The sequence below is a fragment of the Phymastichus coffea genome, unplaced genomic scaffold (assembly GCF_024137745.1).
Source record: "Phymastichus coffea isolate CEN01 unplaced genomic scaffold, Cenicafe_Pcof_1.1 PCOF00018, whole genome shotgun sequence".
In the NCBI taxonomy this organism is placed as follows: Eukaryota; Metazoa; Arthropoda; class Insecta; order Hymenoptera; family Eulophidae; genus Phymastichus; species Phymastichus coffea.
Window position 1 is genome coordinate 1,175,538 of NW_026706829.1, and position 24,390 is coordinate 1,199,927.

Below are 24,390 nucleotides of genomic sequence, written 5' to 3' on the forward strand. Positions count from 1 at the left end.
ATACATCATTTTTTTCATTTTCAGCACTTCCCTATTAGTAGAACGTTCCGAGTTGTTACTTACCCAGCTAGTCGCCCCACTGGTAGCGCTCACGCCGCTCGCCAAACTTCGTCTGCTCATGTGGCTTCTTCCGCTTTTCACACTCCACGTCGAACCTTTGTCCTCGTCTGTGCTGCCATCAGTCGGGTCGCCTTCGTACTGCGATTCTTCCATCTCCGTCTCCCTTGCTGTTTCCACCGCCAGCGCCGCGTCTAATCTATCCTTAACCTCTAATATAAGTTCTTCCAGATTTCCCATTTTCGCTTCCATTTCCTTTGATTTGTCAATCAGCTCTTTAATATTCTCTTCTTGTTCCTTACATTTCTTTTTCCATTCACTTTTCTCCTCTTCCGTTTTTTTACTTTCTGCCTTCAGTTTTTCCCTTAATTTCCTATTTTCTTCTTTTACTCCTTCCAAATCATAATACAATTTATCCAAATCCGGTTCTTTGAACGTCACTTTCTTCGTACTTCTCAATTTGCCGTCAAGCGTTTGTTGGCCTCCGCTTAGCGATGTCTTCGAAGCGCCTTTTCCTCCCATAGCTTTCCTATCCACGGGCAATCTAACCTCCAAGAATCTCTCCACACCAAAATCGTTTATTTTGCACTTTTTCCCAGGTTTTCACCCAAACTTTATTAACTACGTCGTTCCTCGCTCCTTCACGCTTCTTTAGCTCACTATTAAATTATTTTCTAAAAAGAATTACTAGCTCAAATTCGTACAGATGTTCAGAGTCGCTCAAGGCACGTGCGCACGCTCTCGCGTCATCCAGCCAAGTCAAATAGGTTTCTCTATTATTGTAATGTTTGAGAAATACAAAACATTATTGTGTGAGTACATTTATAATTAAAAACATAGCTTTTATTCAAAAAGAAAAAAACAGTAAAACGTATAAACATTTTTTTTACAGCAGTACATATAGAATTTTTCTTTATTATTTTACAGTTTGCTAAAAAATATTTATAGAAAATGGATACATTTTTTTCTATAGTTGAGCGCATACAATAAATTATTTCGTGAGTGTTACGAGTAGAAGTTACAATTTGTCAATCTTATAAGTATTAAGTAAATCTTCTTTTCTTAGCAGACGGCACGATTTCTGTATTATCCGAATCCATACGCGCATTGTCCACTGCTGTTGTAACTATCAATCTGTCTGCGTCTTCGACGGCGACTTTCGTTCGATAACCTGCTAAGTTCAATGAATTACAAATTGAATTAACCTCGATTTATTCTTTTCGTTATTGAGAAACAGTTTTTGACTAGTTGCTATTATCGTGTTCTCATCGAAGGCGATTTCACGGCCTATATTTTTTAATGTCCTGCGCGAACGTTCAACTGATTTCGTTGACAGAGTATCATCGTCTGGGTATCCATCGAATATTACGTAACTATTGAGATCGTAATTGTTTTTTACGTAAGTTATATATTTGTCTATTATATCTCTTATCATCTTATTACTTTGCCAAACAACTTTGTGCAATAAAAATCCACCGTCAACTACGAACGTTATAGTCCCGAGTGTGCCAGATAATTGATGCGTAAATTCGAAGTTGGAAACAAATTCTGACTTTTTTGTTTTTCTCATGCCATTTTCATCAAATAAAGATAAAGGAATAGGTGCAAGCTCGTAAAAGCTAGCGTACTCCTTTATATCCTCCTTCGTTTCAATATTCAATGAAATTTTTTGAAAAATAATTAGTGGTTGGATATACACTTCTTCATTGGATGAATTTTTTATCGTTGAATTTGCTGCCGATAAATGTACAATTTTATCTTGCCTTTTGAATTTAACGTCTGTGAATTTCTTTTCAGACGTATTTTTGAATAAAGTCGTGCCGATCTCGAAAGCTTTATGGAAATTCACAGAAGAATCTGCAACAACGCCGGAAAATATTCCGATGAGTTTGTCCAAATCAGGGAGAGGATCGTAAGTTTCGAAAAATTGTAGCACCTTCGCTAAATCTTCCGAATCTCTGGACATGCGTGACACACGGTTGTCAACATGCTGCTCAGATGTTGAAAAAACGACGTTGCAAAATAATTCCATCGAGTTTCCGATTTCTAACACGGCCATTCTAGACAAAATCCATTTTGCTATAACTCCTTCAGTTAATCCACGGCCATGCGTCAAACCACCAGAACACTTCATAGCTCGCATTAACACCTGCTCAATCGTCATGTCTGACCAGATTCCAGACCAAAACCGATTAGAACGCCTTATAGTAAAAAATCCTTGTTTACAAAACTGATCGTATTCGTTCAAGTCCATTTCTGGCAATTGTAGCATTTGTTGAACATACAAAAGACAAGCTTTAGCGTACAAATGGTGGCCAGAAGCGAAAAAGAAAGGAATCATCAACAAAATTGTTTTGAGGTGTTGTTCGAAATTTTCTGACCGTTCAGCATCGACGAATCGTTGTAATAAACAAATAAGTTTAAAGTAGCGAATCCACAATTGACAAGTAGGACCTTTTTTTTCAAGCGCATCGACAGTAGCAATGAATTTTTGTTTTACATTTTCCATAATTGGATCAGCTAAATAATCATCGAAATCTGTTTCTCCATTTTTTGTCAAGCCTGTTTCTAAGTAAGCTCTTTCAGTATCATCCAGGTCGATATTTTTCAAAATAATACTTGCAAGAGCAGCTTGCACTATGAGGTGGCCTCTTACCGCCCTTGAAAACGCATGGCCTGTCAAAGCTTTCTCAGCGGATAGCTCTGCGTACATCGTGCAAAATGCCTCGTAAAGGCCACTACCTTTCATTATAACATTTATGCTTCCAATGAATGACATCAGGAGGTGAAAACCCCCTAACCGCAATATAATGGAGCGCAGATTGAAGGGATCGTTAGATGGATCTATCGAAGCTATTATTTCGCTGGCTTTCATGAACAAGGGTAAATCAAAAGTTACGAAGCAATGCTTCATTTTCTTTTCGTCGGCTCTATGTCTAGCGTCGATCAACGCGGTCCAAATAGTTTTATGTTCACTCGGCGGTGCTTTGATGAATGGCAAAGGTATAACTTTCGTTGTACAGTAGTCGGTGTTGAAATGATGGTAGGTATTCATGAAACCATGCCAATTTGCTGTGCTATTCAGTGCTCTATATTTTCCGAAAAAATAAAAACTATCTAACTTGAAAGGTTTATTAGTTTTGAAATCGCTGAGCGGCACAAAGCCCGATGACGTTGCTGTATTTATTTTCGGTAAAACTCCTTTCAAGCGAGGAATTGAATTCTTGCATGTTACGGAAGACCCTGGCGTCGCACACATTATACCGCCCATACAATGAAATGTATTTTTACCGTCTATTGTTGCAGTATTGTGATCTGCGTTGTCATAGATGAATTGAATATACGTGTCGTCTTGTATATCATATTGATCTGGAGCATTGATAATTGAACTCTCCAACCGTACCGTTTCAAAGTATGATTCGCAAAGACCTATGGAATGCAACCCGTCAATCAATCCTCGCGCAGAATATTTGATATGTATTGTGCTTGCAAGCCCAAGTAATATTGAAGATCTAAATGATTTCGGTCTAACGGATGACATTAAGACGTGAGCAGCAGTGACGATTTTTTTCTCCCACTTATCCCAAGAGCCATTTTTAGGCTTGCGTTTATGTGTTTTAATTAGTATATCAAGAAATAGCTGTAGCGATTCTGGAACGTCGTTTTTAGCGTTTTTCAAAAAATCAGATGGCGAATTGTAATTATCTAGATCGAATTCCTTTGCTCGAATATCTTGGAGAATAATGTGCGCTGCCATTTCAACGATCCGTTTCTTTTCGTTCTCTTCGTTCTTACTACAATTATTATACCAGCTTTCGTGAATGGATTGGCCCAATGAGCGCTCAAAACATATGAACCGATCGTTTCTGCTTTTATAAATAACAATTTCATCGTCGAAATGTTCTATTAGCTGATCCTCAATTCTATCAAATCGCGGTAAATCGCAAACCCCACTTTGTTCAGTATAAAGTTGTAACAGTTTTTTCATAGAAAATTGACACTCTTCACTATTTTCAACTATAAAGTTGATCATAAATGAAACTACCATAGACATACTGTCGCTAATTGGTTTACCTCTAATATTACTCGGATTGAACGCATAAAAAGTAGGTAAACACTTACGATGGTAAGAAACATCATTAACAACGTAATAATCATTAGTGCAGTTTTCCAAAATCTTCAAACGCGATGCTATAACTTTATTAATTTCGGTTTTCGGGTAAACTTTTAGTTGTTCAATAACATTGTCAATAGTACTTTGTGTGGATACTCTCACACATTTTTGGCCCAGACTTAATTGATTAGAACAAAAAAAGCAATGCGTAGAAAAATTGAAATTGCGCCCGAGAACTTGTCTTTGCCGATCGTCCGACCTTGTTTTCGTTATGTTTTGTAAAGTAATTTTTATGTTACATTCCCGGCTGTACGTTCTTTGACCCGACTGATGTACGCGCATTGTCGCTAAATGTTGAAAACCTAGGTATTTTTTATCTTTTCTTTTAATGCTTGCATTAACTAGTTTCGCAATCGCACGCTCTTTTACTATACAAGACTTTGATGGTTCCATCGGCCAATCGCACAACATACATATTTCTAAATACTCTGTTCGACATGTTTTGTGGACTGTTATTTGTTTCAAGTTTTCGATTTTTAAATGTAAATCATTTTTTCGCTTCTTACTTGCTGCTACTAATGCATTGATGTCATCCTCCGTTAATACATCTGCTTCGGAAAGATGCGATGGCTTGTCGCACATCGGACACGTTTCAATTGTTTGCTGGTGTGCTGCATTATCATCGTTGCTAGAAAAAAATCATAAATATATATTTATAATTACACATCACGTGTACATAAATCACAAAGGGCGTCTTGAATACATTCGATAAATAATACTTTAATTAAAATGATATTAACCTGGCTTTTCCAGAAACGGAATCTTCATCAACTCCTTCATTTCTTTCCTCGTCGTTAATTTCGTTGTCACCGCTAAATATAAGAAAAAAAAATCAATCTGAAAGTATTTTTTGACTAGAGCTATCGAAAACTATGCATACCTATCGTTTCTGGCTGACTCTTCATCCATTTTAGTTGCAGAGTTCTTCGTTTCAATTGTAGTATGATTCACTAATACAAAACATTAACTTGAAGGGCCAAAAGGCTCTCTCATAAACACGTTGACAATTTTTATGCAACTTCAACAATCAGAACAAAAAAAAATAGGTAATAGTCTTGTTGGCGGCACGTATTACATCCAACTGCTTTCAACACGTGGTTACGACTGAGCAAGCAGCGCCAAGCAAACAACCGTTGGCGTCGCTTTCTTTTTGCTTCAATTTAAAATACTATACTATATACCGCTATACCTATACAGCAGCTGGGCCTGTAGTAAGAATGAGAGAAAGCGAGAGAGAGACGCCACGGGATTACAGAACAGCTGCTCCAAACTCCGAAATATTTCAAATATAATTATAACTGTAGATGATTCCTGTTTATCGTTAAATAATTATGAAAATACACACATATACACATTATATATATATATATATATATATATATATATATATATATATATATTATAAATAACAAAAAAAGTAAAGTAACGCACGTTTGTAATATATAAAATAAAACGAAATAACTGCGCAAAACTGAGTCCCCAGCCGCACGCTTGTATCCGAACGCTTGTATTACTATATACTGCTGCGTCTCCTCTCCTGCGCTTCCCCCCCACTACACGACCACAAACGCGCGAGCGTCGGTTCAGAGTTGTCTTTGAGCGCGTTTTTCTCTACTTTAACATCTTCTGCATGGAAAATGAAAATATACATTTTGTTGCGTAGATTACGTACTTTCCAAATCCGTTTTTAAATTTGAAATTGGACCACCTCAGGAGCAAGCAGCGATTTACAATTAAGGGCATAAAAAAAAATTATAATTGCAATAACTCGGTACCTAATCATCCTATACCGCCAATCTTTCGCATGCATAAACTAGACATCAAATACTACATTTCTGCCAAAGCTGAGCTCTCCAACTTAAAAAATGGCGGTTTTATGAATTTTTTAAAATGTGCTCTATTTTCCGGATTTTCCGAAGTTTTCTTAGCTTCTAATTATCCGATTGATTCGTTCGAAAAAGCATTTTATTCGTTATATTATTAGCTACAATTTGTCTATTGACAGTATTAAGATAGCCTAATTACTTTTTCAGTTATGAGTAAAAAACCGAAAAAAGTGCCATTTTGTTGTTAAAAATGTTAATAAAAAAAAAGCTGATGAGCTTTGGTTGTCCAAAACATATACCTAATGAAGTCTGGTATGGCCTGCTCATGATGGTACAGTCGGCTTGCAACTAGGATTAATGTCACGAAAAAATACCTGTTGCTTGGCCTATAGCCCTATTATGTCGAATTCCCTAACATATTCCCAGTCGTCTTCCTCCATGCTCCTCACCCCCGCCACGTTCCAGAATAGTATTTTTACTGCCTTTCTCCCCTCTCTCTCCCTTCTCTCCTCCCTCTCTCTTTTATCTCTATTGTTTTCGAAACCCTTCCACCCCCTTTCCTACCATTTTTCCCTCTCTTTCGCTCCACCACCATTCTTCTTCCTCTGACTTCACCCCGTTATGCCACATCTTTACCCCTTTACCTTTACTTTTTATTTCTTTAGCTTTCCTTCTTACTTCCTCTCTTATCCTTCTCTGCTTCCACGTCCAGTCCTCATCTATGTATATCTTTTTCTGTGCCAGATTCTTTTTCTTCTTCATAATTCCATCTTTTTGTTCCCATGAAGCGCATCTAATTTGCCACATGTTTTTTCTTCTTTCTCTCCTATCATCCCTCTCCGCTGTTCCTCCTATTCTTCTCAGATTCACTATATCTCCTTTCATTTCTAGTACCTCCCTTAACCAGACCTCTGCCTCTCCCTTCTTTTCCCATCTTAACTCACCCTCTAAGTCTGTCACTATTATATTACTTATCCTACTTTCTCTATCCATTTTTTCTCTCATATGCTCTAATTCTTCCTTATTGCCTACTTCTGTTCCTCTTTGCTTCTTGTTTCCTCCTTCTATGCTTTCTTTTAGTTTCACGCACTCCTCTTCCAACTGGTCCATCCTCTCTCCCCATTTTTCCTGCAGTTTCTTTTCTCTACGTTCTGCTTTTTCCCTTTCTTCTTTCGTCTCTTTCTTTCTTTCTTCTCTCTCTCTCTCTCTTGTTCTTTCCTAACTTTTCCTATTTCCTTCTCTCATCTTTCTTCTGATCTTTTCCCCCCTGCCTCCATTCTTTCCATTTTTCCCATTATTTCTTTAAAAATTTCTGTCCATTCTTTCCTTTCCTCCTCCCATACCTCTCTTAATTCCCTTATATCTGTCCGTATCTTTTCCATTATATCTTCTGCATCACTACTTTTTCCCACTTCTCTTATCATGTTGTCCAATCCTTCTCCCCCTCTCCATCCATCTCGCTTCCCTTGCTCTCACTCTTGCATCTCTTTGCCTCTCTCATTTCTCCTCTAATATTCTCCCTCAGCCCCACCCCGCTCTCTCTCCGCCTTCCCACCTTTCCTCTTTTCTTCTTTTCCTACTCTGGGCCTTTCTTATCCAACCTTCCACCTTTATCTCTTAATTTTTCTGTTGTCACAAATCTTTCCTTCCTATCCCGTATGCCTTAATTCGACTCTCTATATCTACCCGTGATCCCACCTTTATTCCCTGTCTTACCTTTTCTGTCTCTGACTTTACTTCTTACCGCCCCTCCTCTCTGCCTGCCTTTCCCGCTTTTTGATTTTCTCTCTTAACCTCAACTTATATTTTTTTTCTTTATTCCTCTCTCTCTGCTTTTTCCTGTTTTTCTCCAGGCCTCTCTCTCTCTCTTCTCCACTCTTCCTCCGCCTCCACGCTCTTTTCACCTCTATTTCTCTCCTCAAACACTTTTCCTCTTTAACTTTCTCACCAAAACTCGCGCTCACATCCAAGACACGTCCACACTCCCCTCGAGTGAAATCTAACCTCTACCCACAATTCCAATATATATATGTCAATAATGATATTTTTCGTGCGATAGAACCTTCATTGGGTCGGGTATGAGCATGCGCATGCGCATTTGAACAGTACACTTATCCGATATTCGTAATACTATTATTGAAATTGTATCTAATAAATAATGAAATTATTATAACATGATACAGTGCAGGAATTAAATTAGTATGTGGGCAATTTTTTACATCTTCGAGAATCGAAAAATATAGCTTAGTCATCAAGTTATTGGTCTCGGAAGTTGCTGGAAACAAAGCACAAAATTATTAATTTTTTATGAACAATGGAGAGATTGAGAAATTAATTTAATAACAGAAGATAAGTAGACAATGAAACAACTATCGATTTGTATTTTTTCTTTTCAATTTAAAATATTTATGTAGGCTATATCGGTAGTGGTAGTATATGTTAATCATTTTTGTTAGCTCGGCCCAACGAAGGTTTCAAAAGTTTTTCAAAGATAATCAATAAACTAATTATTCTGTTGGATAGTTCGAGAAAAAAGCAACAACTTTTTTCGCTACTTTTTAGTTAGTTCTCCGGAAGTTCTTGGAAAAATGAAATAAGTGGACTGTTGGTCTGTTTTAGCATCTAGTTGAAGGCTGTGGTAAAATCATAAAATATGTATTTGTAAATAAAATTACTTGTTGATCAATCGTTAGTTCGTAAGACGAATTGGCAGTAGCCATGAAAAATTATTAATATATTGAGCAATAATAAAAAAGCTTTCGACCTGCGGCTGTTGATTCATAACCAAACACCAAAAGATTTAATTATATTTTATTTTGTGACAGAGAATCTCGGCTAGGCCGATCTCGTCCGTTTGGCTCTCGCAAATGTCCGTGCGCCGCACCAGGCTGAGAGTGTGTACGTTTGGCACACACACTCATGCTTGAACCTTTTGTTTGCGAGGTGCTGAACACGGGCTGAGCTGACGACTGGAGCGACGCAGATGGCGCAGAAGAAGACAGAAAGAGAGAGAGAGAGAGTGAGAGAGCGCTCGAATTGCGGATCGCCGCGGAAAATTGGAGAGTCTCTGCTAAGCAATGAGCAGAGAAAGTCGCGCGCGCGGATAAACCGAAAGGTCACGGTTTTTCCGAGTTGGCCTCGCGACCTCGCCGACGTTTGGCTCGTTTCGGAGACAAGCCCGGTGCGCGGACGAGTGATAGAGCGTGAGGCTGGGTCGCGCCCAGCCGTGTCCCAAAAGATACCCGGCACCGGTGCGTGCGGATAACCGGCGAGGTGCGCGGGTGAGCGCGTGAGGAATTTGACGTGCTGCAGCGCCGAGCAACGAGGAGGCGGCAGAAACAACGGCAACAGCAATTCTTGGGATATACGGATTGAGGCAGCTATATTATGGAGCAAGCGAGGAGACGAGCGAGAAGACAAATAGCGGCGACAAGTATCAGCGAGACGGTCAGCGAGGAGCACACCAGTGACGTCACACTGAAGATCGCTCTAGCCGTCAGGGAGGCTGAAGGTCGAGGTCGGTGCCGTATTTTTCTCTTGATTCTCTCTCTCTCTCGCATGTTTGGGCGTCAGTCTATGGTTGGTAACACAGCAGACCTGCTGGCTACCCGTTAATAGCCTATCAGTGAAAAGTGTTTGTCGGGCATTTGTATAATATCTAGTTTTTATAAGGGAATCGGCAGGCTGACCAGCCACCGATTCACCTTCGCGTTCGCGTTTGTTATTGTATCGCTCGTAGTGTGTAAGTCCGAGGTTGCCGTATTGTAATCGTTTGTTGACAATTAAAGACTAGCGTATTAATCCGCTGTTGTGTTTATTCGCCGCTGTATCACTCCTCATCCGGACTTCGAATCTGTGCGTTTAACGTGTTTATGCTCGACGCGTTATTCAGTCGTGGGAACGTCTTTTGCTTCCCGAATCCCCGAATAAATAATTTGTGCGGACGGTCGCGAGCAACCCAGACGGGTACGGCCGGAATTCACCGTTACAATTTTAATATCCTTATTTTAACAGTTTTTGAGCAAAGTATCATTTTAGATCTTGAGTAAAAATTTAATCTTCTAACTAATATTATAAATAAAATGTTGTCTGCATACATTCATAATCTTTTCACATGTCACACATAGTGTCTTCATAAGTCACTTTACTTGTGCGAAATGTCAGCATAAGTGAGGGACTTACGTTGACAAAAATTTTGGACTTAAGCGGACATGTCAGCTTAAGTCTCTATTCATGTAGGAATCATAACATTGCTTATAATTTTATTAATTAAAAATTTCTAGGATTTTTTGTATACATAGAATAAGTAACACTTATTCTATCGATGTATAGTGTTTTCAACCCACCGTTATTTGAGTCAGCATAAGTGCCATATATACAGTCGAACCTCTGCTACTGCACCCTCCGCAACTGCCCGACCTCTGCCACTGCCCGTTACCTAGCCTCTATCACTGCCCGATTTATGACTCGAGCGCACTGTCGTACGCTCTCGGTCGCTTACCTGGCACCTGCCGGCGGCGCACTTTTATGAGTCTGGCGCCGACGCATCGCTCTTATATCTTGCATATGTATCTCCAAGTACAAGATGACTCCTTGTAATTTGTGACTTATGAGTTACACTCCTTGTAATTTATGACTCTTGTAATTTGTGGGGGGGATATGTACCTAAAGACGCGCTTTGACTTCAGTCTGTATTCGACTTTCGATGCAACACCCTCGTCCTTTTCTCCAGATTACGTATCTCTCAGTGTCCAAAACAATTTTGTTCAATCGAGTGTATAGTTTCTGTACGTTTTGATTGTGTTTTTAAAATCAACTGGTTTTCAAGAAGTTTTCAAGATCAACTGGTAAGTTTACAAGTCTATTGTTACACTATATCTTTTATATATAGTCTATAAAATAAAATAAGAAAACAATTTTTTTAAATAAGAAAAAAAACGCTGCCAATCAATTGTCAGTTAGCTTCTTCTATTATATTTTTCGATTCTTATTAATATTTGCGTCAATTTTTTATATATTTGTTTTATTTATTTGAATTTGTACAATAATTTTTCCGATCGTGGCAGCCAAGAGTTTGAACCTGTGTCAAGTAGCTGAAATCAAGCAGAAGCTGTCTAACAATGTCAAGGTGGCTCATCTTGCCAAGGAATACAGCGTTTCTCCGCACACTATCAAGAGATTGAGCCAGGGCTTGGACTTGTCTTTGGAGGAACAATCTCCGGGGACCAGAAAACGGTAGGTCAACTTGACAGTGCAGCAAAAAGCCGCTATCGTCGCAGCTCTGGACGCCGGCAAAACAACGCAGAGTTTGGCCCAGCTCTACGGCGTTGACCCGACGACGATCAGAAGAGTGAAGTCGCAGAAGCCAGAAATTATGAAACGCGCCCTGGAATTGGATGACAGCCAGCAGAATAAGGAATGCAAGAGAATCCACGTCGAAGAGAATCCTCGCGACATGGCGCTGTACAAGTGGTTCAAGCAGCAACGTTCATCGGGGACTCCAATCTCGGGCGATGTTCTGAAAGCTAAGGCCTTGGAGCTCAACAAGTTCGTTGGGGAAGCGGCCGATTTCAAGGCCAGCAATGGATGGCTAGAGAAATTCAAGAAGCGCTACCAGATTCGGCAGTTATCTATGCAAGGAGATAAGTTGTCATCCGACAACGTAGCAGCAGAGAATTTCAAGGAGACACTGCATTCTTACCTGAAAGAGAAAGGATACACCGAGGATGAGGTCTACAACGCCGATGAGACGGGCTTATTTTTCAAGTCCTTGCCGAAGAAAACTCTAGCGGCGGCATACGAGCGGCAACCGTCGGGATTGAAGGAGCAGAAAGAACGAGTGACTGTGATGTGCTGCGCCAATGCGTCCGGATCGCATAAAATCACTCCTCTACTCATCGGCAAGTCGAAAAATCCCAGATGTTTTTCGAAGTGTGAGAGAGAGAAGCTGCCCGTCAAATACACGAACAGCCGTTCAGCTTGGATGGATCGGAACATATTCTTGGACTGGTTCGAGAATATTTATAGTCAAGGAGGTCCGAGCGCATCATCCGCCGCATCAGAAAATTCTTCTCCTGTTGGACAATGCACTGTCGCATCCCGCAACAGCTGAATTGAATTGCATCGCCGAGAACGTTGAAGTGATGTTCCTGCCGCCGAACGTCACCGCTTTGATTCAGCCAATGGATCAGGGCGTCATTGAAAAAATGAAAAAAATGTTCCGGAAAAATTTAGTCAAAGCGCTAGTCCTAGAAGAGGCAACATCGGAAGCAAGCATCATCGATTTGGCAAAGAAGCAGACGGTGAAGGACTGATGCTACCGAATTTCTAGTTCGTGGGATGTTATCAACGCCAGAGATCTCCGCAACGCATGGAACAGAATTTTGGGCAACGACGATTCTCCCTACGAAAAAAGAGCATCGGCTGAAGAAGTTAACTTGTTGTTACAGCTTCTTAAGGATAGCCCAGCCTTCGTCGACTGCACATTCGAGATGGCCCAAGCATGGATCGAGGAAGATTACACGGATAATGGCTGGCAAAATTTGAACATCCAAGAAATTTTTGAAAGGTATTGTAAAAGTTTTATGTAATTATTTATATGTAATTTACATGTGTTCATAGAAACAAATATGTACTCAAAAAACATTGTATTAATATATTTTTTTTATCTATTATTTCAGAATCACGTCTAATAATCCGGAGGAGTTCGTTGAAGAAGACGAGGAGCCGATCGCAGAAGTCGAAAATATAGAACCAGAGAAAGAAGTTTCCGTTGGAGAGGCCTACGATGCGGCTCTGAAGCTTCGAACATTCTTCGAGCGAACGTGAGATTCGACGAGCGCGCAGATAAGCAATATGCAAGAAGTCGCCGATTTAATACTAAATATATACAAACCAATGTAATTTGTATGCTGAATGTGTTGATTTTATTTGTTGATTTTTTATGTTAATTTTTTATGTTGATTGTCTAAGTTAATTTTTTATGTTGATTTTGTATAATGTACATGATTTTGTTAAAATAAAGCATAGTTAAATTTATTCATAATGTTTTTTTTAACGGAAAATTTGAAAAATTGAAACTTTATATATGTACCTACAAACATGCATTATCACCTGGTATTTTTCTAAATTATAAACAGTACATCATTTTGCTTTCTTTCACTACACTATTTTTTTTGGGTAAGTTGTATCACACCATTCGAGTAAAATGATTTACTGTGTATAATATAAAACAAAATTATCAGGTAATAATGCAAGCAAAATTTGTAACATTTTCTCCGGGCCCCCCTCGAGACCAGCGCGGCACGCCACTCAATGCCCGTACCTGACGGAGCGCTCTTATTGGCTAACGCCAGAGAGCCCGTAGCGGGCAGTGGCGGAGGGCACCAACTCCCGAGAACGTACAGTAGCAGAGGTCCGACTGTATATATATGCACGTGTATTTGTATATATATATAAATATATGATTACTTATGTCTAATATTTTAGTACATTTCGCGATAGTAGACAGTTCAACGTAAATTTTAGAAAGAAGTAAGCAGCTTAGAACACTGGATCTGTAATAAAGGATGTCCTTTCAAAGACAAATGAAAGTTTGACCGTTCGAGAAGGATCCTGTTACCAGGATTAGAGATATAGACATAAATTAATATATCCCTTGAAAGGCAAGTGAAAGTTTGACCGTTCGAGAAGAATCCTGCTACCTGATATTCATTAAATTTTTGCGTGCGGTGGTGGGGATATCCTAACGTGGAGACGAAAAATTGATTGAGCTGCTAAAAATCGAATCGCGCCGTCAACATTGACTTATCTTTGCTTTTAATTAACCAAATTTGACGTTTTTTTTTAAATTGATATAGTAAATCTTCACAAACTCAAATATGACATTACATTAATTGTATTCTTATTAGTTAACGAGTTGTAGTGAAAGCATGCTTTTTTATATAATTTAATAACTTAATAATTTAATTATTTGTTAGATATAGTATATTTTTATAGAATATTTGACAAAAATGTACGAAGACATTAACAATTAACATTTTTAGTCGCAGAAAACGTTTATCAAAAAAAATTTTTATTTTTGTTTTGCCGCTACAGTCGCGCTAAATCGACTCTAACGATTTTAAACTATGCTACTTCGTTGCAAATTTAACGCTCTACAACTTTATTCCAGTACATTATTTTCATATCTTTAGTAAATTTCGAGTAAATAGCGCGCAAGTAAAAAAAAGTGCCGTTTTTCGCTTTTTTTTAGCTAAAAAAATGTATGTTGCTAAACGCAAAAAGAAATTCGAGGTGACGGATAGGGGGTTTTAATATGCACCTTATTTAAAACTGATTCTACTGGACTGTTCCTTTCCTATTTATAAAATTTACTTGAAGTTATTGTAATTACAATATATTAATATATTAATATATATAAATCATTTTTATATTCATATTAATATATATGTTACAATAAGTTCAGTACAATTAAATCAATAAATTCAGCGGTATACTATGTACAGCTTGTGAAATTGTTCTAATATGTTATTCATAACTTACAGATAATTAAGTTGTCTTTCATCCTGCAACTTTTGATTATGGCTGCAAGACGACTTCCATAACATAGCAGGACATTTATCAGAGGAAGACAATGACGTTGAAATTCCAGCTCTAGAAGACATCGATAAACAGCCAGGCGAAAACGATGTAAACTTTTGCATACTATGTGATAAGGTACTCAATTCTAATAAGTCTTGTATAGTTAAACAACGGGGTATTGAGAAATTAGCAAGCGTTAGCCGTCGAAGAAAGGACAATAAACATGTAGATTTGGATAAAGTCCAAGAAATTACTGTACATAGAGTTTGTCAAACAATGTATGTTAGGGGATCGAATATAAAAGCGGCACTGAAAATTGCTCAAAAAAATGCACTAAAAATTGTTAAAGTAGGTAGAAAACGTAAAGAGGAAGGGCTTCAATTTGATTTTTCTACGTATTGTTTATTCTGTTCGCAAAAATTTTATGTGAACAGATAATCTCGTGTATTACAGCAGCGTACTATAGATAGTATTATAGCGCAGCTTAAAACGTATCAAGAAAATGAAATTAATGTAATGATATCGTGGAGTGTATGTAATTTAAAAGACAAGAACGATGAATATTACACTCAGGCAAATGTTTTTTATCATCGACGTTGCTTAAGCAAGTTTTATTTATACGAGGTGTGTTCAAAAAGTAAGGTGAATTTCTGTCTTTTCCATAATATCGTTTAATGTCTTTTCTTGACTGGTCCAAGTTTCAGTTTGTGAGTCCATTCTTCTAGTTTTATATCTGTTTCAAATAAATAGGTTAACGTCGGGTAGAGGTTTGTCAGATTGAGGATTAAGTTTAGTTGGTATAGGCAAACATTCGTATTATCTTTGCTCGCTTCTGTTAGCAAAATTGCATCCTTATATATCCGATGCACCCGGGGCAATTTTAAGTATTCCTACCCCTTGTATTTTGGTTATTTGGTCCATTCAATTCGGGCAAACGATTCGAACCGTATCTTGTCGATAGCTGAGAATATCCATGAACCATCCATTGTTATATAATTCCAATCAGTTATACGTTGTTTTTTTAATACTATGTCGCAATGGTATATAACATCCCTAATTCACAGTTTCTATTTAAATTAATATCTAAAAGATGTCCTCTTACTGGACAAATGAAGGTATAGTGTGTTGGCACATAACTTTGTAACGAATGGTGATTCATCTGTATACGAGGTATGTTCAAAAATTAAGGTGACTTTGTATTTTTAAGAAAAAATATTTATTTATTTATCAATATTTATGTTGTCCCCTTCAAAGTAATCCCCCTCAGATAAAATACACTTATACCAACGGTTTTTCCAATCCTCAAAGCACTTCTCATAAGCATTTTTCGGTATAGCCTTGAGCTCTTCCAGCGATGCAGTCTTTATCTCTTCAATCGTTGCAAATCTCCGTCCTTTCATAGGTCTCTTTAGTTTTGGGAACAAGAAAAAGTCACATGGGGCCAAATCCGGTGAATATGGTGGCTGAGGCATGATTGTGGTGTTGTTTTTGGCCAAAAAATCTCTCACAAGCAAAGATGAGTGAGCAGGGACATTATCGTGATGCAAAAGCCATGAATTGTTTTTCCACAATTCTGGGCGTTTTCTTCGTATTGCTTCTCGCAAACGACGCATAACTTCAAGATAATACTGTTTATTGACCGTACATCCATATGGTAAGAAGTCCTGATGTACCACGCCATGGTAATCGAAGAAAACAGTGAGTAAAACTTTGACATTTGATCGAACTTGGCGTGCTTTATTCGGTCTTGGCTCATCTGGACTCTTCCATTGGGACGATTGGACTTTGGTTTCGATATCATAACCATATACCCATGATTCGTCACCAGTTATGACCCTTTTGAGTAAATCTGGGTCGTCGTTGACGTCATTCAACAGTTCTTGAGCGATGCTCATGCGACGGTTCTTTTGGTCAAAATTTAGCAATTTCGGAACAAACTTCGCTGACACACGTCTCACGCCCAAAACGTTAGAAAAAATTTCATGGCACGAGCCAAGCGATATACCAACATCCTCAGCAACTTCTCTGATAGTGATTCGACGATTTTCCAGAATAATTTTCTTCATTGCTTGAACGTTTTCATCAGTTGTTGACGTGCTTGGGCGTCCAGAGCGAGGCTCGTCATTGGCATCTTCCCGGCCATCTTAGAAGAGTTTGTACCACTTGTAAACATTTTTTTTACTCAGAACAGTTTCACCGTATGCTACCGTCAACATTTCAAGTGTTTCGGAGCACTTTATTTTATATTTTACACAAAATTTGATGCAAATCCTTTGATCCATATTTTTCGATAGTAAGAAATCGCCGAACACGCAAAACACTTATAACCTTTACGCCTCTCACAACCAAACAAAAAATGCTATACACTTGAAACTTGGTACAGATGTTCGAGAAGAGTGTACCAACATAACAAAACAAAAAAATCAATAATCGAAAGTACGTTGCCCGTGAAATTTGAAAAGTCACCTTACTTTTTGAACACACCTCGTACATAATGGCTTTTACTGGTTATACCACAACTCTACTTTCAAATGGGAAAACAGTTAATAAAGTTTTTGATTTACCTGTTCTAATGTTTAAAAATTATAATTCAAATATCAAAGTATAACATAACAAAATCAATCAATTAAGGAAAATACAAGTATTTATTTAGGATGAAGCTGCAATAGTACCTAGACATGCATTAAATATCACAAATAAGATATTGCAACATGTCATGGAAACAATTTACCATCTGGTGAAAAAATAATGATTTTAGGAGTGTTTTTAACAAATTTTACCAATTAAATACTTATTAAAGTAAGAGGAACTTAAAATGAAATTCTAAATCTATTTACAAAATATACTCCATTATAGATAAAATAATAAAAATATAAATTAATTATTGATATGGACGCTTTACAAACGAAATGGAATTTTCTAATTTTTTAGTAGATGTTGGAAATGGTATATTGAATGAGAGAAAAGATAACATAAATAATCCTGAATATTAGGTATTTCCTAATGTTCAGGAATGGGAATATATGTTTTTACTATAAGCATTGTTGATAGTATTTTTAGCGAACTCAAATGCAAAAAGAAATTTAATCAAATGAGTAATTGTGCAATCTTACCAGTTAAGAATGAAAAAGTAGACAATATTAATTAACAAATTACTGACTTACTCAATAATGCGAATGAACATTTATATATTGTAATGATAGTATAATAAATAATAGTAATGGTGAATTAGATGCAATGAATACTTCAGTTCATTGTGCCCACCATCCTTATCCCCTTACAACATTCATTGTAAAATAATGTAAATATTAATCAAGGCACTGTAACAGAACTGACCAAATATTGATGATTCACTTATTAAAATGCAAAATTGTAATTTATGATCAAACTGGTTAAATTGTATTTTTCAATGAGATGAATTTGAATTTATCAAAACAACTGTCTATTTGCTTTTAAAACAACAATAATCCCCAGTTAAACTAGCATTTGCTATGACTATTAACAAAGATCACCAAACTTTCCAAAAGGTAGTTATTGATTTTTGTAAGTATGTTTCCAGTTATGGACAATCATATGTCGTATTTTTTCTAGCCAAATCATAAGACTCTATTAAAATATATATCTTGGTAATGCAATATGTCAATTAAAATTAAAAAATTATATTTACAAAGAATTGTTTAGAAATGATGAATAAAATTAAAAAAAATTAATGTTGAGAGCTTAATAAAACATCATTTATTGCAATTGTTTCCAAGTTCCAAGTTTTCTATACAACATCGCATCATTCAAAGTATAAGAAATATAAGTGTACAATTTAGAAAGTGCACATATTGATTTCTAGTGAAAAGAAATTGTAGATATTGTTTAGAGATAGTTATATATATTAGAGTAGATATTATGTTCTGCATTAACAAACCTAGATGATCTGGGAAAAATTTAAGACCAATGTTTGTTATTTACTAATAGCAGAAAAATTGTAAATATCTTTCATATCATTTAACTGAATCTCAACAACAGAATTAATGAAAGGTAAGAAAATTCATAAAATATTTAGTTTTTACCTTTATTAAATCATGCATCGTGAAATATGGAAACACAATCACAAGAAGGTTAATATGCTTTAATATACTTTTTTAAGGTTACTATGACAAAATACTACAACATATCATGGTTATGAACCATTTGGAATTAAAATCATGATCCTAGAAATATATTTCATACAACTCCTTCCTATTTAAGTCATGGAACTTGAAATGAAACTATAAAGCTTTTTGTTAAATGTAATAGAATATGGGTTTTCTATTTGCAACTGATTATTTTTTTTAAATAGAGAATAGAGTAGGATTGTAGAATATCTAACATAGTCTATTATTTATATCATAAAAAATATATAGTATGATTATATCAAATTACTGTTTTTTATATTTTTTGCTATATTTTGAAATGTTTTGAAGACTTTCTAACAAATCTTTAAATAATTAAAACTTCATTCATTGATTTTGTGATATTATGATCAAGTATTATCATAATTGCTTACTTATTTAAGAAAATGAGTTTTGAATTTTATATGTACAAAATAAAATATGAAAAGCAAAGTATTATAAAAGAAGGCTACTTTTGAGACTTCCAAAATAAAATATTTTACGTCCATTTCACATATAATTGAATACAAAAGAATTTTCAATTTTTAATGTATAACACCAAATGACTGAAATAATAAATAATGCTTTGGTAAAATTTTGAACAGAAAAAAAAATGTATATTATTGAAATAACTAATCTAATCATTGATATTGATAAAATTTAACTAATCTAGTCACTGTAATATTAATATATATTATTTGTTTGCCTAGAAACATTTAAGAATTATACAAATATTCTTTAATTAATGTAAATTATTTCATAATATATGAATTTAATATAATTTTTAATTATAATCAAAAATTATTTTTTCGAACATTATCAAAATTTGATTTCACAGTTTAACATTAGATATAAAATATTACCTTTACTAGATATTCTTTGAATACATAGAGCCCAAACTTGAGGATCATTTATAAATTTTCGAATGCAATCTTGATAGATTTTATCATCAAGAACTTGTAGAAAAGCTGATGGAACTTCTTCTTCTTCTGGATGTAAGACACATATAGATTTTTGTAAATAGTTGACAAAATGATGAAAATCTATAGTGTTAGAACTTTGAGAGTCACTGGGTTCTACTGTCATTTCAAGGGAATCCACCATCCTGTTAAGACAGTGCAGAATAATAAATTATAAATTATATATTAATATAATTAAACTGTACTTAAGGAAGCAATAATCTAAATATGTTATAGTTATTTGAAATGTTAGTTAATTAAATAATAGTACTGTGTTTGATATTAAGTTATCTTACTCTTTAATATAGATATTTAAATATTTATTTGAAATTTAATTACTGCATGATTATATTAACCACTTACAATGCAGGTTCATTTGAGGCCTATATCCTAGGTCTTAAAAGTTAGCATCAAACAATTCAAATATTCAACAAATCCATAAACTAATTACACCATTCGATTGGGCAGATATTAATTTATCACATGTCGTTTGTGCGTCAATTATGCTCATTTTCTTTATGCAGAAAACAGATAAAAACAATAAAAGATGCTGACGCTAGCACCTAAATTTGATTTTCCAAATATAGTGGTTTATATCGTGAAAATAATTTTTTACGATATACCAGTCGTTAGTGCGTCTCACGCATTATTGGCACCCAACATAAAATTATTAAAAAGTTCATCAATTAATTAATTAAAATAAAATAATACTCTTTCGTATTTAAAAAGGTTATTATGACATTGTTTCGTGCATGCACCTCGAATGGAACATTGTTGCAAAAAAAAACGTGTACGTTGGCCACGAGTCATCACATCTTCAGATTTCATTTCACTACATTGATTTAAACCAAAATCTATTGGTTAGATAAAAATGTTATGTCTAGGCGAGGAGATGTTACAGCCAGACGTAATAATATATTCAAGTAATGTCGCGTTGGTAAAGGTTGGATCTTAGTTAGGAGTTAAGCAGAGGTTGGTTAAAGGGATAGCGCCTTTATTATACGTAGGGCGTTTTAAGCAGATAAAATAGTTTCTTACCTTATTAGGAATGGATTTCAGAAGAGGTTTTTTACGAACAGTCTCAGGTATTTGCGCTTGATTTAAGATTTATTGTTTAAAGTTAATTATAGTACTTAACAGAGTATAATCCCGGTTCTAAGTAGCCGGATAGTTAGACTTAAAAAATAACTTTGCGAAACTACCAAACTGCTGAATAGTCAACTGTGTACTACGTACTGTATACTGTATACTGCGTGTGCGAATTCCAATCCAGCCTTTTTATACCGTAGGCTGAGATGCCCCTTCCTGTGTTTTCGCTAATTTAATATGCGGTGAGTAATATTCGCGGAAATATTATGGAAACGTGCTTAGACTAATCTATCCCGCTAGATAGATTTACAAATCTTCCCGGGAGGGTTGGTATAATAGAAAACTAAATTACCCTGCTAAAAAAGTTCCATTCATTCCTATTCGGAATCATTCATATTCAATGGTAATCAATGAACTGAATGGTTCAATGTTCCGATGACGATTGAAACTGAATGATTTTCAATAATACTTCATGGTAAGCATAACTAATAGTAAAACTTACCATTAAATTTAATAGAATTCAATCTTTCTGAATAATACTTTGTATAGGAATGGTTTCAATGATAATCTATCCAATTGCATTGAATGAATATCAATCACAGTTCAATAAAATAATTAATCAATGATATTTTATTGTATATCTTTCTATGAATTTTAATAATTTTTCGATACAATAATTGTCCAATCATATTTTATTGAATCATATTATATGGATATTAATTTTTATCCAATTACACGGTTGGTCAATAATATTTTATAGAATGGTTTTCCATATATGCCAATATGAGCAAAAGCAATACTGTAACTTTAGCAATATTTCATTTAATAGTTTTTTTTTTAATCTTAATGATTGGTCAATATAAAAATAACCCAATCGCATTCAATGAGGTATAGTATTCTATAATTTCTTATGAAAGGCAAACAAAAAAAATTTCAAATATTTTCAATTGAATATTTTTTAATGAAATCTAATGATTGGTAAATGCAAGTAAAACTCAATCGTATTCTATTGAGAAGTTGTTTGTATAGTTTTGAATAATCCTTCATTCTACAAACTTATCAAATATAATTTTATTCTATAATTTTTCATTAGATGATGAAAGAAAAAATTTCCATAATTGAATGATTTTTTATAAATTTGAATAGTTGTTCGATACTATAATTGAAGAATCGTATCTTATGCTTTGGATATTATAATTTTATATAGGTCATGAATGAAAAAACTCCGTATATGATTTGATTGAATAGACTTTTATCAATTTTAATAGTTTTTAAGTAAAAACATATTCGAATATAATTTTTAATGGTTATTCAATTTTTTTTCAATTGTAAATAAATGGATTGATGTGATCTTCATATTAAAAACTATTCAAAATTATTCAACGTCAGAAAAAAAGTTGATCATGCGATAAAAGACCATTAATACCCATTCAATTAGATTGATATTTTCTATTGCATATTATTGAAATGTTAGGACTTTCATATTCAAAACTATTGAAAATTATTCAACGATACGAGACTTGAATGTTGCAATAACAAACCATTGATATCAATTCAATCAAATTGATTATCGCATTCGAATGGTTTCAAATCTTCGATTTGACCACGAATTTTACCATTGAAATCGATTGGGTAACATACATGAGAAATTTCATTGAATCCTATTGAAAACCATTACTTTAATAGTATATTTTTCTATTGATAATGATTAATCTCGATTAGGAATCAATAGTAATCTATATTATTGGAACCAATAGTATTTAATATCTTGACATTTCTTGTTGGATGAGGAATCATATTCAATGGTCATTTGGAGTGTTCAGATCGAAGATTGAAAACCATTCAGAAATTCTTCAATGGTTTTCAATGGAACTTTTATAGCAGGGTATCGATACCCGGTTTGTTACCATAACTTATAATTTGTCACGTACTTTTTCTTTCGTATCGACGTGACATGCCCACCCCTCGGAGTCCTTTGCTGATAGAGCAAGGGACTAGCGTTCTCCGAACGCTACTGCAATTTTTGGTATGAGTATACTTTTTGTTTTTTTTTATGTCTTATCATTCTACATATTTGTCAAGATTTTTTGGTGTTTTACACATGTATATTATTTTTGTATGTGTGTGTTTTTTTTGCGTTTTGTTATATATATTTTACATGCATATATATATCTTTGTGTTTTTTTGTATTTTGTTATATATACTTTACATATATATATATTTATTAATATTTTTTTATGTTTTTTTTTTTTTTTTTTTTTTAATATTGTTGTTTTTTTTTGTAACTATCATTATTATTCTAAGAATAGGAAGGACTGGGGATAGGATTACAGCAACTACAAACGATGAATCTGCAAGCTCCTCTGGAACCTACATTAAAACTCCTTGCCAATGCATTTGGCACAGGGGGCATTACTGAGCATAAAATGCTCCGGGCGGACACATTCGGCCTCCATGGCTAGTTGTTGATCCTTCGAACCGGCTGCGATGCTTGCTCGGCAGAAGAAGCATCCCTGCCAATGTGCGGTATCTTGCCCGCACACACTGCATGGATTAAAAGGTGCTCGTCCGAATCCCTCTCCTCCATAGGTTTCCTCGAAGAGGAACCTTAAGTGCAGGTATCCGTGATGAGCCTCCTGGAAAATATACTGGGTCAGCTCGTGGTAGTTCCAGCCTCCATCATCGTCTAATAGCGGCAGTTCGGGATGCTGCATGCTCGTCTGGGCCTTCCGGTTCTCCCATCTTGCATATAGTCGTCCCATTGTTGCTGCCGACGTCCGACTGTTGCATATCTGTTCCCTCGTCCAGGATCGATTAACCCTCTTGCATGGCGGGCCGAGTGTGGTAGTTGCCGTGCGTTTCATCGTGCTAGTTTTATGGAGTGTCTGATACGACAGGGGGGTATATTAGCGTTTTTATACCTTTTTTATTTTAGAGAGTGGGAAGAGTTGGAGGAGTGTCTGTCGTTTCGGATTTTTGAAGTGGGACCACTTGCACGGCCACGGGTGGGGAGTGAGGAGTGTCGTAGTTGATTGGTAGCCTAAAATATTTTCCGTCAAGTAATGTCTGTGCAGATTTGCAGATCATTCTTTTTTGAGGAGTTAGGGGTGAATTAATTTCTTGCATTGGTATATTTTCGAAGCCGCGGTCTTTGTTACTGCACACTCTATATGCCCAAAGTATGCAACTTACTGCGATTACGGATACAACAACGATTACAATGGTTACACCTAAAGTTAAATATACGTGCAATAATTTCGCTCGGTCCGAGTGCTCGTATCTGTTCTGACTACTATTTGTGTTTGGGCTTTTCATTACTATTTTGTCTGTAGTTATCAAAGAGATTTTCGGAATTACAAAATTTTCCGCCTTTAGTTTTTTCTCAGCCCCTAAATAAATATGATGGCTTGTTCTACGTTCGCACGGCTGGGGAATCTGTATTAATCCGGTACCATTCAAAGGAAAGGGTTGTACTACGCCGTTACAATTAATATCAAAGGAAGTATTGAGATTCACTGAGTATAGCAAAACATTATTTTGTAACGTCGATATAAGATAAT

General features: G+C 35.7%; 1 protein-coding gene across 2 annotated transcripts in view; it reads right to left on the reverse strand.

Moving 5' to 3' along the window:
• Positions 1 to 20,137, reverse strand: part of LOC131675316 (dynein heavy chain, cytoplasmic) — a 995,688-nt gene extending 975,551 nt beyond the window's left edge. For both annotated transcript variants that reach the window (XM_058954251.1, XM_058954250.1), the window contains exons 1-2: positions 20,105 to 20,137; positions 19,646 to 19,887 (exon numbers count right to left, since the gene is read on the reverse strand). In XM_058954251.1, the coding sequence (XP_058810234.1) occupies positions 19,646 to 19,886 (241 nt within the window). In that variant the 5' untranslated portion in view covers position 19,887; positions 20,105 to 20,137. The remainder of the gene's footprint in view (positions 1 to 19,645; positions 19,888 to 20,104) is intronic.
• Positions 20,138 to 24,390: the final 4,253 nt, after the last annotated feature.